The 14,516-nt window shown below is 54.4% G+C and overlaps 1 protein-coding gene across 3 annotated transcripts in view; it reads left to right on the top strand.

Moving 5' to 3' along the window:
• nfrkb (nuclear factor related to kappaB binding protein) overlaps positions 1–14,516 on the top strand; it is a 108,978-nt gene that overhangs the window by 90,997 nt on the left and 3,465 nt on the right. For all 3 annotated transcript variants that reach the window (XM_067971113.1, XM_067971112.1, XM_067971111.1), the window contains exon 25: positions 7,335–7,470. In XM_067971113.1, the coding sequence (XP_067827214.1) occupies positions 7,335–7,470 (136 nt within the window). The remainder of the gene's footprint in view (positions 1–7,334; positions 7,471–14,516) is intronic.

Raw genomic sequence — 14,516 nt, 5'->3', positions numbered from 1 at the left:
GATCACAACATAAGGTTTAAGATAAGGATTGAGAAGGACAAGGGCCAAAGTAATAAATTAGAAAAAAGCTTATTTTCAAGTGATGAAAATGGAATTGGGAAAAATAAACGGGAAAAATTTACTGATAAACAAAGAAATAGAACAGCAGTGGGAAACATTTAAAACAATGATCAGTGGAGTCCAGGAGAAATATATCCCACTAAAAAGCAAGAACAAATTAGCCAGTAATAACACACCATGGATGGATAAAGAAATACGGGCAAAGTTGAAACTAAAGAAAAAGGCATTCACTAAGTACAGAGACAGCAAAGGAGAGGATGACAAAAGGGAATGCGAAACAGTTAGGAAAGAAGTTTTTAAAAAAAACAATGAGGAAGGCAAAGAGAAACTACGAAATTAAATTATTAAAGAATATAAAGAGAAATATTCTACAGACACAAATAATAAAAGAAACATCAGGATAGCAATAAGGCCACTAAGGGATAAACTCACAGGTAATGATGACAAAATGGCAAATATTAAATAGTTACTTTGCCTCAGTATTTACCTGGGAGACTAACATGGTGGGCATGACATGAGAAGAAGAGATCAAAAAAGATATACAGACATTTAAGATAAAAAAGAGGGGAGATAATTGATAAACTAATTAAACTTATCCCTGGTCTGGATGGATTGCACCTGTGCATATTAAAAGAAGTTGGAGAAGAGATAGCAGAGACACTATTACAAATATATAAAAATTCATTAGAAAAGGGAATAGTGGATGAGGGACTTGAGTTATGTGGAGAGACTGGAGAAGCTGGGGTTGTTCTCCTTAGAACAGAGAAGGTTAAGAGATTTAATCGAGGTGTTCAAAATCATGAAGGGTTTTGACAGAGTAAATAAGGAGAAACTGTTTCCAGTGGCGGAAGGGTCGGTAACCAGAGGGCACAGATTTAAGGTGATCAGCAAATGAGCCAGAGGCGACATGAGGAAACATTTTCTTACGCAGCGAGTTGTAATGATCTGGAATGCACGTCTGAAAGGGCGGTGGAAGCAGATTCAATAGTAACTTTCAAAAGGGAATTGGATAAATACTTGAAGGGAAAAATTGCAGGGCTATGGGGAAAGAGCAGGGGAATGGGACTAATTGGACAGCTCTTCCAAAGAACCAGCACAGACATGATGGGTCAAATGGCCTCCTGTGCTGTACCTACTATGATACCAAGACTGGCGGACAGCTAATGTGATTCCTATATTTAAAAAGGGAGATAGAACCATTTCAGGAAACTATAGACCAATTAGCTTAACATCAGTGGTGGAAAGATAATGGATTCTTTACTCAAAGATGTAATAGAACAACATCTAGAAACTGAAAATATAATAAAGAATAGTCAGCACGGATTTCAAAAGGGAAGATCATGCTTGACCAACCTTATTAAATTCTTTGAAGAAGTAACAGAAAGGGTAGAGAAGGGTGATGCAGCAGATGTAATAGATTTGGATTTTCAAAAGGCCTTCAATAGTCGACTCATGACTAAGGCCAGAGCATGTGGAGTCAGGGGACAAGTAGTAGAATGGATAGCAAGCTGACTACAAAACAGAAAACAGAGAGTAGGGGTTAAGAGTAGCTACTCAGACTGACAACAGGTGGGAAGTGGTGTTCCACAAGGATCAGTGCTGGGACCACTGTTGTTCACCATTTACATAAACAATTTGGACTCGGGAATTGGAAGTACGATTTCAAAATTTGTGGACGACACCAAATTGGGGAATAGTTAATACCGAGGAGGACTGTGACAAAATACAGGAAGATATTAATGGACGTGTGATTGGCAAATGAATTTCAATCTAGATAAGTGTGAGGCATTACATTTTGGTAGGAAGAATAAGGGGGCCACATACTACTTGGAAAATAAGAGTCCAAATGGGGTAGAGGGGCAGAGGGATCTGGGGGTACAGATACACAAATCATTAAAGGTAGCGACACAGGTTAATAAGGCCATAGAAAAGCAAACCAAGTACTGGGGTTCATTTCTAGAGGGATAGAATTGAAAAGCAGAGAAGTTATGTTAAACTTGTATAGAATCTTGGTTAGACCACACTTGGAGTACTGTGAACAGTTCTGGTCTCCATATTATAAAAAGGATATAGAGGCACTGGAGAAGGTGCAAAAAAGATTAACTGGATGATACCAGAACTGAGAGGTTATACCTATCAGGAAAGATTGAACAGGCTGGAGCTCTTCTCTTTTCTAGAGAAAAGTCTGAGGGGTGACCCGATAAAGGTCTTTAAGATTATGAAAGGGTTTGATAGGGTAGACGTAGAGAAGGTGGGGGAGACCAGAACTAGGGGCCATAAATATAAGGTAGTCACTAATAAATCCAATAGGGAATTCAGGAGAAACTTCTTTACCCAGAGAGTGGGTAAGAGAGTTGGAATGTGTGAGTGGTTGAGGCGAATAGTATAGATGCATTTAAGGGGAAGCTAGATAAACACATGAGGAAGAAAGGAATAGAAGGATATGCTGATAGGGTTAGATGAAGTAGGGAGGGAGGAGGCTTGTAGATCATAAACACTGGCATGGACCTGATGGGCCGAATGGCCTGTTTCCATGCAATACATTCAGTAATTCTCTGCGTTAAATTTCATCTGCCGTGTGTCTGCCTATTTCAACAGTCGATCTATGTCCCCCTGAAGTCTGTTACTATCCTCCACATTGTTTGCTACATTTCCTAGTGTCGTGTCATCTGCAAACTTTGAAATTATACCCTCTATACCTAAGTCCAGATCATTAATATATACCAAAAAGAACAGTGGTCCGAATACTGGCCCCTGGGGAACACCACTGTATACTTCCCTCCAGTCTGAAAAACAACCGTTCATCACTACTCTCTGCTTTCTGTCCCGTAGCCAATTTTGTATCCACGCTGCCACTGTCCCTTCAATCCCATGGGCTTTAATTTTGCTAACAAGTCTATTATGTGGCACTTTATCAAATGCATTTGAAAGTCCATTTCCACAACATCAACCGCACTACCCTCATCAACCCCCTCCGTTACTTCATCAAAGAACTCAATTAAGTTAGTCGAACACAATTTTTCTTAAACAAAAGTCAGCACAGATTTGTTAATTAGCTCATACTTTTCCAAGTGCCAATTAATTTTGCCCCGGATTATTGTCTCTAAAAGTTTCTTCACCACTGACGTTAGGCTGACTGGCCTATAATTGCCGGGTTTATTCCTCTCCCCTTTTTTGAACAGAGGCATAACATTTGCAATCCTCCAGTCGTCTGGCACTAATCCTATATTGAAGGAGGATTGGAGGATTGTGGCCAGAGCCTCTGGCAGTTTCCACCCTTACTTCCTTCTGTAACCGAGGATGCATCCCATCTGGACCAGGTGACTTTTCTACTTTGAGTACTGCCAATCTTTTAAGTACCTCCTCTTTATCTATTTTTATCCTATCCAATATCACTACTACCTCCTCCTTCACTGCTACACTGGCAGCATCCTCTTCTCTACTGAAGACCGATGTGAATTATTCATTTAGTACCTCAGCCATACCCTCTGCCTCCCCAAGAAGATCTCCTTTTTTTGTCCCTAATTGGCCCCATCCTTCCTTTGACTAGCCTTTTACTATTTATATGTTTATAAAAGACTTTGGGTTCCCTTTTATGTTAGCAGCTAATCTATTCTCAGACTCTCTCTTTGCCCCCTCTTATTCCCTTTTTTAGATTTCCTCTATTTTCTCTATTCAGCCTGATTTTCTACTGTATTATGAACCTCACATTCATCAGAAGCTCCTTTTTCTATTTCATTTTAATCTCTCTATCTTTAACCATCCAGGGAGCTCTAGCTTTGGATGCCCTTCTTTTCCCCCACATAGGGATGTGTCTACTCTGAACCCAAACCAACTCCTCCTTGAAGGCCTCCCATTGTTCAATTACTGTTCTGCCTATCAATTTTTGATTCCAATCCACCTGGGCAAGATCCCTTTTTAACTCACTGAAATTTGCCCTCCGCCAGTTAAGCATTTTCACATTTAATTGTTCCTTGTCCTTTTCCATAACTATTCTAAACCTAATGATGATATGATCCCTGTTCCCCAAATGCTCCCCCACTGAAACACGCTGCACCTGCCCCACTTCATTCCCCAGAACTAGATCCAGCATTGCTTCCTTCCTCGTTGAGCTGGAAACACACTGTTCAAGAAAGTTCTCTTGTACACATTTCAGGAATTCCTCCCCCTCTTTGCCCTTTACACTGTTACTATCCCAGTCTATATTGGCATAATTGAAGTCCCCCATTATCCATACTCTATAGTTCTTGCATCTTTTTGTAATTTGCTCCTCTATCTCCTTCCCACTATTTAGAGTCATAGAGTTATACAGCACGGATAGAGGCCCTTCGGCCCATCGTGTCCGCGCCGGCCATCAAGCCCTGTCTAATCTAATCCCATATTCCAGCATTTGGTCCGTAGCCTTGTATGCTATGGCATTTCAAGTGCTCATCCAAATGCTTCTTGAATGTTGTGAGGGTTCCTGCCTCCACAACCCTTTCAGGCAGTGAGTTCCAGACTCCAACCACCCTCTGGGTGAAAAAGTTCTTTCTCAAATCCCCTCTAAACCTCCCGCCTTTTACCTTGAATCTATGTCCCCTTGTTATAGAACCCTCAACGAAGGGAAAAAGCTCCTTAGTATCCATCCTATCTGTGCCCCTCATAATTTTGTACACCTCAATCATGTCCCCCCTCAGCCTCCTCTGCTCCAAGGAAAACAAACCCAATCTTCCCAGTCTCTCTTCATAGCTGAAGCGCTCCAGCCCTGGTAACATCCTGGTGAATCTCCTCTGCACCCTCTCCAAAGCGATCACATCCTTCCTGTAGTGTGGCGACCAGAACTGCACACAGTACTCCAGCTGTGGCCTAACCAGTGTTTTATACAGCTCCATCATAACCTCCTTGCTCTTATATTCTATGCCTCGGCTAATAAAGGCAAGTATCCCATATGCCTTCTTTACCACCTTATCTACCTGTTCCGCCGCCTTCAGGGATCTGTGAACTTGCACACCAAGATCCCTCTGACCCTCTGTCTTGCCTAGGGTCCTCCCATTCATTGTGTATTCCCTTGCCTTGTTAGTCCCTCCAAAGTGCATCACCTCGCACTTTTCCGGGTTAAATTCCATTTGCCACTGTTCCGCCCATCTGACCAACCCATCTATATCGTCCTGCAGACTGAGGCTATCCTCCTCGCTATTTACCACCCTACCAATTTTTGTATCATCAGCGAACTTGGTGGCTTATAATATACACCCAGTAGTGTAATAGCTCCTCTATTGTTCCATAATTCTAACCAAATAGATTCTGTCTTTGACCCCTCAACCACATCATCCCTTTCCAGTGCTGTAATAGTTTCTTTGATCAATACTGCCACCCCCCCCCCTTTCTTTCCTTCCCTTTCTTTCCTGAATAACTTGTAGCCAGGAATATTAATTACCCAATCCTCTCCTATTTTGATCCAAGTCTTATTTACCACGCTACGTGCATTTACACACATGCATTCCAATCTCATCTTAGACTGCTTCGCATTTGCCCCCTGTCTGATCCCTCCTATTTCTGAATTCTTCCTTACTCTGGTGCTATTTGTCTCTCTTAGTCCTCTGTGCACCTTGTTTCTCCTCTCCAATGTTTCCTCCTGGTGCCTGTCCCCCTGCCTAATTAGTATAAACCCTCCCCCAGTGCAATAGTTAACCTCCCCACAAGGACATTGGTCCTAACTCTGTTGAGGTGCAATCCGTCCAACTTGAACAGATCCCTCCTGCCCCAGAACTGGTCCCAAAACCCCAGGAATCTGAAGCCCTCTCTCCTGCACTATTGCTCCAGCTACGCATTAACCTGTCTTATCCTACTGTTCTTATACTCACCAGCACGTGGCACTGGGAGTAATTCAGAGATTACTACCTTTTGAGGTCCTGCTTTTTAACTTCCTCCCTAGCTCCTGAAACTCTGACTGCAGGACCTCGACCCTTTTCTTTCCTACGTCATCGGTTCCCACATGGACCACAACTTCTGGCTGTTCCCCTTCCCCCCTCAAAATGTTCTGGACCCTCTCGGTGATGTCCTTTACCCTGGCACCAGGGGAGGCAACACACCATGCAGGACTCACGTCTGCAGTTGCAGAAATGCCTACAACAGCTGCATTCTTACACTTCGCTCTGCCCCCCTTGCGGTCCTTTGCCCCACGGTGCCATGCTCCGGACTGCACTCCTTCGAGGTGTTGTCACCCTCACCAGTATTCAGTACTGAAAACCGGTTAGTGAGCAGCACACTCCCTGGGGATTCCTACCCTGTCGGATGGTCACCCACTTACTGTCCTGACCACCTCCTGGAACGTACGATCCAGGAAATTCTCAGCCTCCTGCATGCCCTGCAGTGACTCCAGCTGCTCCTAAAGATCAGAAACTTTGAGCTCGAGCAGCGGAGGCACTTCCTGCACACACGGTCACCCAAAACACCTGGAGAGTCCTGGACTCCCCACATGGCGCAGGAATTGGAGACAGTGGGTTTCAGCTGCCCCGCCGTTCTATTTAGAGCCTATTGATATTATTTATAGGTCTTATCTTAGTACCCCATTAACTCCTATTTATTTATTTACCCTTTTTTAAGATAGTTATTTCTCATTCAATGATAACCAACTGCAATTAATATTATGAGTGTCGACTAAATTGACTTACCTTCACTTTCACAGGCTTCTCCGCTACGCCGACTGTGACTTCACTTATGCAAATTCTCTCAGTTTGTTTTCCCTGCTCTCCCGGCGTTCTGTTGCTGTTCAAATACTTGAGGCCGTTCCCGTGGTGCTCCGTGCTTTCCCAACGCTTACGGAACCAAGGCGGGTTGATGGAGTTAGGATACAGATCATTGAATGACGGAACAGGCTCGAGTGGCTGAATGGCCTGCTCCTGTTCCTATGCTCCTAACCTCAGCCTGGGGAGGTGCAGGAGTGTTTTGATTGGCCTCCAGACCCCTGGATTAGGAAGGGGACTGTATCCCCGGATCCTCCCTCCTTTTTACTGCTGAGTAACCCCTGCTGTGGGGGTGGGACCACAGGGAATGAGGACAGGCCCAGGCCAGGCACCGACCATCTCAACACTCACTGTTTCAGGCCACATGATCAATGGCCACCTGAGTGAGGAACCAGAGGGCATCAAGCACCCATGGAACCTGTCCCCGGAGCGAGCGAGAGAGAGCGAGCGAGAGAGCACGCTCTGTTGGGAGAGGAGGGGCAACTCTTGTTTATTTTTGTCGAAGTTCTGAAATGTATCGGTTTCTGAATGAATTTTATCTCTTTCTAGTATAAGTGGACTTGGCAGAAACATCATTCTAACGACCATGCCAGCAGGGACCAAACTGATCGCTGGGAACAAGCCTGTTAGCTTTGTTACAGCCCACCAACTCCAGCAGCTCCAGCAACAAGGGCAGGCGACACAGGTAAGTGGAGAGAGTGGGAGCAGAGACAGGGAGATCAGGGATATGGAGAGTGGGATCAGGAAAACGGGGGAGAGCGGGAACAGGGGACACAGAGAGTGGGATCAGGGAAAAATGGTGGGGGGGAGGTGGGATCAGGGAAACGGGAGGGGGAGGTGGTATCAGGGAAACACGGTGGGGGAGAGTGGGATTGGGGAAACACGGGGGGGGGAGAGAGTGGGATCGGGGAAACACGGTGGGGGGGGAAGAGAGTGGGATCGGGGGAGAGAGTGGGGTCGGGGAAACACGGGGGGAGAGAGTGGGATCGGGGAAACACGGGGGGGGAAGAGAGTGGGATCGGGGAAAAACGGGGGGGGAAGAGAGTGGGATCGGGGAAAAACGGGGGGGGGGAGTGGGATCGGGGAAAAACGGGGGGGGGGAGTGGGATCGGGGAAAAACGGGGGGGGGGAGTGGGATCGGGGAGACACGGGGGGAGGGAGTGGGATCGGGGAAACACGGGGTCGAGAGAGTGGGATCGGGGAGACACGGGGGGGAGAGAGTGGGATCGGGGAGACACGGGTGGGAGAGAGTGGGATCGGGGAAACACGGTGGGGGGGAAGAGAGTGGGATCGGGGAAACACGGTGGGGGGGAAGAGAGTGGGATCGGGGGAGAGAGTGGGGTCGGGGAAACACGGGGGGAGAGAGTGGGATCGGGGAAACACGGGGGGGGAAGAGAGTGGGATCGGGGAAAAACGGGGGGGGGGGAGTGGGATCGGGGAGACACGGGGGGAGGGAGTGGGATCGGGGAAACACGGGGTCGAGAGAGTGGGATCGGGGAGACACGGGGGGGAGAGAGTGGGATCGGGGAGACACGGGGTCGAGAGAGTGGGATCGGGGAGACACGGGGGGGAGAGAGTGGGATCAGGGAGACACGGGGGGAGGGAGTGGGATCGGGGAAACACGGGGTCGAGAGAGTGGGATCGGGGAGACACGGGGTCGAGAGAGTGGGATCGGGGAGACACGGGGGGAGGGAGTGGGATCGGGGAGACACGGGGGGAGGGAGTGGGATCGGGGAGACACGGGGGGAGGGAGTGGGATCGGGGAGACACGGGGGGAGGGAGTGGGATCGGGGAGACACGGGGGGAGGGAGTGGGATCGGGGAGACACGGGGTCGAGAGAGTGAGATCGGGGAGACACGGGGGGAAGAGAGTGGGATCGGGGAAACACGGTGGGGGGGAAGAGAGTGGGATCGGGGGAGAGAGTGGGGTCGGGGAAACACGGGGGGAGAGAGTGGGATCGGGGAAACACGGGGGGGGAAGAGAGTGGGATCGGGGAAAAACGGGGGGGGGGGGGAGTGGGATCGGGGAGACACGGGGGGAGGGAGTGGGATCGGGGAAACACGGGGTCGAGAGAGTGGGATCGGGGAGACACGGGGGGGAGAGAGTGGGATCGGGGAGACACGGGGGGAGGGAGTGGGATCGGGGAGACACGGGGGGAGGGAGTGGGATCGGGGAAACACGGGGGGAGGGTGTGGGATCGGGGAGACACGGGGGGAGGGAGTGGGATCGGGGAAACACGGGGTCGAGAGAGTGGGATCGGGGAGACACGGGGGGAGGGAGTGGGATCGGGGAAACACGGGGGGGAGGGAGTGGGATCGGGGGGAGAGAGTGGGATTGGGGAAACACGGGGGGAAGAGAGTGCGATCGGGGAAACTCGGAGTAGAGGGTACAGGAAAAATGGTGGAGACATTCTTTGGTGTTTGGGTGTGCAGTGTATCAGTTACGAAGGAATCAGTCGTGGTTTACAGGGTCCAAGTAAATAATTTGTTTTTTTCCCTGGTTCTCATGTGCCTTTGTGCCAACTGGTTTTTAAATAATTACCCTCCCCCAACATTACTGACCCGATGGGTTTCTTAGGGCAAATCCCCCTGTATGACATGTTTGGAAGGGGTTCTGAGGAGAGATAACAGGCAGGTCAGGCTTGCGAGAGGCGCTCTGTGCCCACCCGCTGGAATCACTCACCCCCCGCCTGCGGAGAGGTGAACATTCCTTGGCTTGGTTAGCGATGTTGAGGCTCCTGTGCCAGAGGAAACCCAGGCAGCACAGCCCGACATCCTGGATGCCTCATGTGAGATATTACATTCAGGCGCCTCGATAATAGTCCACGAGGGGCTGCCCCCCCAACAGCTGTCCACGGGGGGCTGCCCCCCCAACAGCTGTCCACGGGGGGCTGCCCCCCCAACAGCTGTCCACGGGGGGCTGCCCCCCCAACAGCTGTCCACGGGGGGCTGCCCCCCCAACAGCTGTCCACGGGGGGCTGCCCCCCCAACAGCTGTCCACGGGGGGCTGCCCCCCCAACAGCTGTCCACGGGGGGCTGCCCCCCCAACAGCTGTCCACGGGGGGCTGCCCCCCCAACAGCTGTCCACGGGGGGCTGCCCCCCCAACAGCTGTCCACGGGGGGCTGCCCCCCCAACAGCTGTCCACGGGGGGCTGCCCCCCCAACAGCTGTCCACGGGGGGCTGCCCCCCCAACAGCTGTCCACGGGGGGCTGCCCCCCCAACAGCTGTCCACGGGGGGCTGCCCCCCCAACAGCTGTCCACGGGGGGCTGCCCCCCCAACAGCTGTCCACGGGGGGCTGCCCCCCCAACAGCTGTCCACGGGGGGCTGCCCCCCCAACAGCTGTCCACGGGGGGCTGCCCCCCCAACAGCTGTCCACGGGGGGCTGCCCCCCCAACAGCTGTCCACGGGGGGCTGCCCCCCCAACAGCTGTCCACGGGGGGCTGCCCCCCCCAACAGCTGTCCACGGGGGGCTGCCCCCCCAACAGCTGTCCACGGGGGGCTGCCCCCCCAACAGCTGTCCACGGGGGGCTGCCCCCCCAACAGCTGTCCACGGGGGGCTGCCCCCCCAACAGCTGTCCACGGGGGGCTGCCCCCCCAACAGCTGTCCACGGGGGGCTGCCCCCCCAACAGCTGTCCACGGGGGGCTGCCCCCCCAACAGCTGTCCACGGGGGGCTGCCCCCCCAACAGCTGTCCACGGGGGGCTGCCCCCCCAACAGCTGTCCACGGGGGGCTGCCCCCCCAACAGCTGTCCACGGGGGGCTGCCCCCCCAACAGCTGTCCACGGGGGGCTGCCCCCCCAACAGCTGTCCACGGGGGGCTGCCCCCCCAACAGCTGTCCACGGGGGGCTGCCCCCCCCAACAGCTGTCCACGGGGGGCTGCCCCCCCCCAACAGCTGTCCACGGGGGGCTGCCCCCCCCCCCAACAGCTGTCCACGGGGGGCTGCCCCCCCCCCAACAGCTGTCCACGGGGGGCTGCCCCCCCCCCAACAGCTGTCCACGGGGGGCTGCCCCCCCCCCCAACAGCTGTCCACGGGGGGCTGCCCCCCCCCCCAACAGCTGTCCACGGGGGGCTGCCCCCCCCCCCAACAGCTGTCCACGGGGGGCTGCCCCCCCCCCCAACAGCTGTCCACGGGGGGCTGCCCCCCCCCCCCAACAGCTGTCCACGGGGGGCTGCCCCCCCCAACAGCTGTCCACGGGGGGCTGCCCCCCCCAACAGCTGTCCACGGGGGGCTGCCCCCCCCAACAGCTGTCCACGGGGGGCTGCCCCCCCCAACAGCTGTCCACGGGGGGCTGCCCCCCCCAACAGCTGTCCACGGGGGGCTGCCCCCCCCAACAGCTGTCCACGGGGGGCTGCCCCCCCCAACAGCTGTCCACGGGGGGCTGCCCCCCCCAACAGCTGTCCACGGGGGGCTGCCCCCCCCAACAGCTGTCCACGGGGGGCTGCCCCCCCCAACAGCTGTCCACGGGGGGCTGCCCCCCCCAACAGCTGTCCACGGGGGGCTGCCCCCCCCAACAGCTGTCCACGGGGGGCTGCCCCCCCCAACAGCTGTCCACGGGGGGCTGCCCCCCCCAACAGCTGTCCACGGGGGGCTGCCCCCCCCAACAGCTGTCCACGGGGGGCTGCCCCCCCCAACAGCTGTCCACGGGGGGCTGCCCCCCCCAACAGCTGTCCACGGGGGGCTGCCCCCCCCAACAGCTGTCCACGGGGGGCTGCCCCCCCCAACAGCTGTCCACGGGGGGCTGCCCCCCCCAACAGCTGTCCACGGGGGGCTGCCCCCCCCAACAGCTGTCCACGGGGGGCTGCCCCCCCCAACAGCTGTCCACGGGGGGCTGCCCCCCCCAACAGCTGTCCACGGGGGGCTGCCCCCCCCAACAGCTGTCCACGGGGGGCTGCCCCCCCCAACAGCTGTCCACGGGGGGCTGCCCCCCCCCCAACAGCTGTCCACGGGGGGCTGCCCCCCCCCCAACAGCTGTCCACGGGGGGCTGCCCCCCCCCCAACAGCTGTCCACGGGGGGCTGCCCCCCCCCCAACAGCTGTCCACGGGGGGCTGCCCCCCCCAACAGCTGTCCACGGGGGGCTGCCCCCCCCAACAGCTGTCCACGGGGGGCTGCCCCCCCCAACAGCTGTCCACGGGGGGCTGCCCCCCCCAACAGCTGTCCACGGGGGGCTGCCCCCCCCAACAGCTGTCCACGGGGGGCCGCCCCCCCCCAACAGCTGTCCACGGGGGGCAGCCCCCCCCAACAGCTGTCCACGGGGGGCCGCCCCCCCCCAACAGCTGTCCACGGGGGGCCGCCCCCCCCAACAGCTGTCCACGGGGGGCCGCCCCCCCCAACAGCTGTCCACGGGGGGCCGCCCCCCCCAACAGCTGTCCACGGGGGGCCGCCCCCCCCCCAACAGCTGTCCACGGGGGGCCGCCCCCCCCCAACAGCTGTCCACGGGGGGCCGCCCCCCCCCAACAGCTGTCCACGGGGGGCCGCCCCCCCCCAACAGCTGTCCACGGGGGGCCGCCCCCCCCAACAGCTGTCCACGGGGGGCCGCCCCCCCCCAACAGCTGTCCACGGGGGGCCGCCCCCCCCCAACAGCTGTCCACGGGGGGCCGCCCCCCCCCAACAGCTGTCCACGGGGGGCCGCCCCCCCCCAACAGCTGTCCACGGGGGGCCGCCCCCCCCCAACAGCTGTCCACGGGGGGCCGCCCCCCCCCAACAGCTGTCCACGGGGGGCCGCCCCCCCCCAACAGCTGTCCACGGGGGGCCGCCCCCCCCCAACAGCTGTCCACGGGGGGCCGCCCCCCCCCAACAGCTGTCCACGGGGGGCCGCCCCCCCCCAACAGCTGTCCACGGGGGGCCGCCCCCCCCCCAACAGCTGTCCACGGGGGGCCGCCCCCCCCCAACAGCTGTCCACGGGGGGCCGCCCCCCCCCCAACAGCTGTCCACGGGGGGCCGCCCCCCCCCAACAGCTGTCCACGGGGGGCCGCCCCCCCCCCCCAACAGCTGTCCACGGGGGGCCGCCCCCCCCCAACAGCTGTCCACGGGGGGCCGCCCCCCCCCAACAGCTGTCCACGGGGGGCCGCCCCCCAGCAGACGAGCTTGGCAGGGGGATGAGAACCTGAGTTTGGATTCAGATGGGATAAAGTCGGAACTGGAAATGGAAGACAGAAAATTAGTGAGTGAGTCTGGAAGGCAGAGGGAACGAAGGTTAGAAAATAAACAGAGGAGTTTGGCAGTCCTTAAATGTATTTACCTCAATGCAAGGAGTATAGGAAATAAGGCGGATGAGCTGAGGGCACAGATAGACACGCGGCAGTATGATATCTTAACTATTACAGAAACATGGCTTAAAGAGGGCAGCTCAACGACCCTGGTTACAGGGTTTTCAGAGGCGATAGAGGGGGATAAAAAAGGAGGGGGGTGGCAATTTTGGTTCAGGAAACAATTACAGTTGTGAAGAGGGATGATATTTTAGAAGGAGCATCAAATGAGGCCTTATGGGTTGAGCTGAAGAACAAAAAAGGGGCAGTCACACTACTGGGAGTGTACTATAGACCCCCAAACAGTCAGAGGGAGACAGAGGAGCAAATATGTAGGCAAATTTCTAAGAAGTGCAAAAACAATAGGGCAGAAATAGTAGGGGATTTCAACTACCCTGATATTAACTGGGATACAAACAGTGTGAATGGTATCGAGGGTGCAGAATTCTTAAATTGCATACAGGAGAATTTTTTTAGCCAGTATATAGAATCATAGAATCATAGAATCATAGAAGTTACAACATGGAAACAGGCCCTTCGGCCCAACATGTCCATGTCGCCCAGTTTATACCACTAAGCTAGTCCCAATTGCCTGCACTTGGCCCATATCCCTCGATACCCATCTTCCCCATGTAACTGTCCAAATGCTTTTTAAAAGACAAAATTGTACCCGCCTCTACTACTGCCTCTGGCAGCTCGTTCCAGACACTCACCACCCTTTGAGTGAAAAAATTGCCCCTCTGGATCCTTTTGTATCTCTCCCCTCTCACCTTAAATCTGTGCCCCCTCGTTATAGACTCCCCTACCTTTGGGAAAAGATTTTGACTATCGACCTTATCTATGCCCCTCATTATTTTATAGACTTCTATAAGATCACCCCTTAACCTCCTACTCTCCAGGGAATAAAGTCCCAGTCTGTCTAACCTCTCCCTGTAAGTCAAACCATCAAGTCCCGGTAGCATCCTAGTAAATCTTTTCTGCACTCTTTCTAGTTTAATAATATCCTTTCTATAATAGGGTGACCAGAACTGTACACAGTACTCCAAGTGTGGCCTCACCAATGCCCTGTACAACTTCAACAAGACATCCCAACTCCTGCATTCAATGTTCTGACCAATGAAACCAAGCATGCTGAATGCCTTCTTCACCACCCTATCCACCTGTGACTCCACTTTCAAGGAGCTATGAATCTGTACTCCCAGATCTCTTTGTTCTATAACTCTCCCCAACGCCCTACCATTAACGGAGTAGGTCCTGGCCCGATTCGATCTACCAAAATGCATCACCTCACATTTATCTAAATTAAACTCCATCTGCCATTCATCGGCCCACTGGCCCAATTTATCAAGATCCCGTTGCAATCCTAGATAACCTTCTTCACTGTCCACAATGCCACCAATCTTGGTGTCATCTGCAAACTTACTAACCATGCCTCCTAAATTCTCATCCAAATCATTAATATAAATAACAAATAACAGCGG

Source organism: Heptranchias perlo, chromosome 33 (genome assembly GCF_035084215.1).
Source record: "Heptranchias perlo isolate sHepPer1 chromosome 33, sHepPer1.hap1, whole genome shotgun sequence".
Classification (NCBI taxonomy): Eukaryota; Metazoa; Chordata; class Chondrichthyes; order Hexanchiformes; family Hexanchidae; genus Heptranchias; species Heptranchias perlo.
Note: the sequence above shows the minus strand (reverse complement) of the source record. Positions and strands in the feature narration are given on the sequence as shown.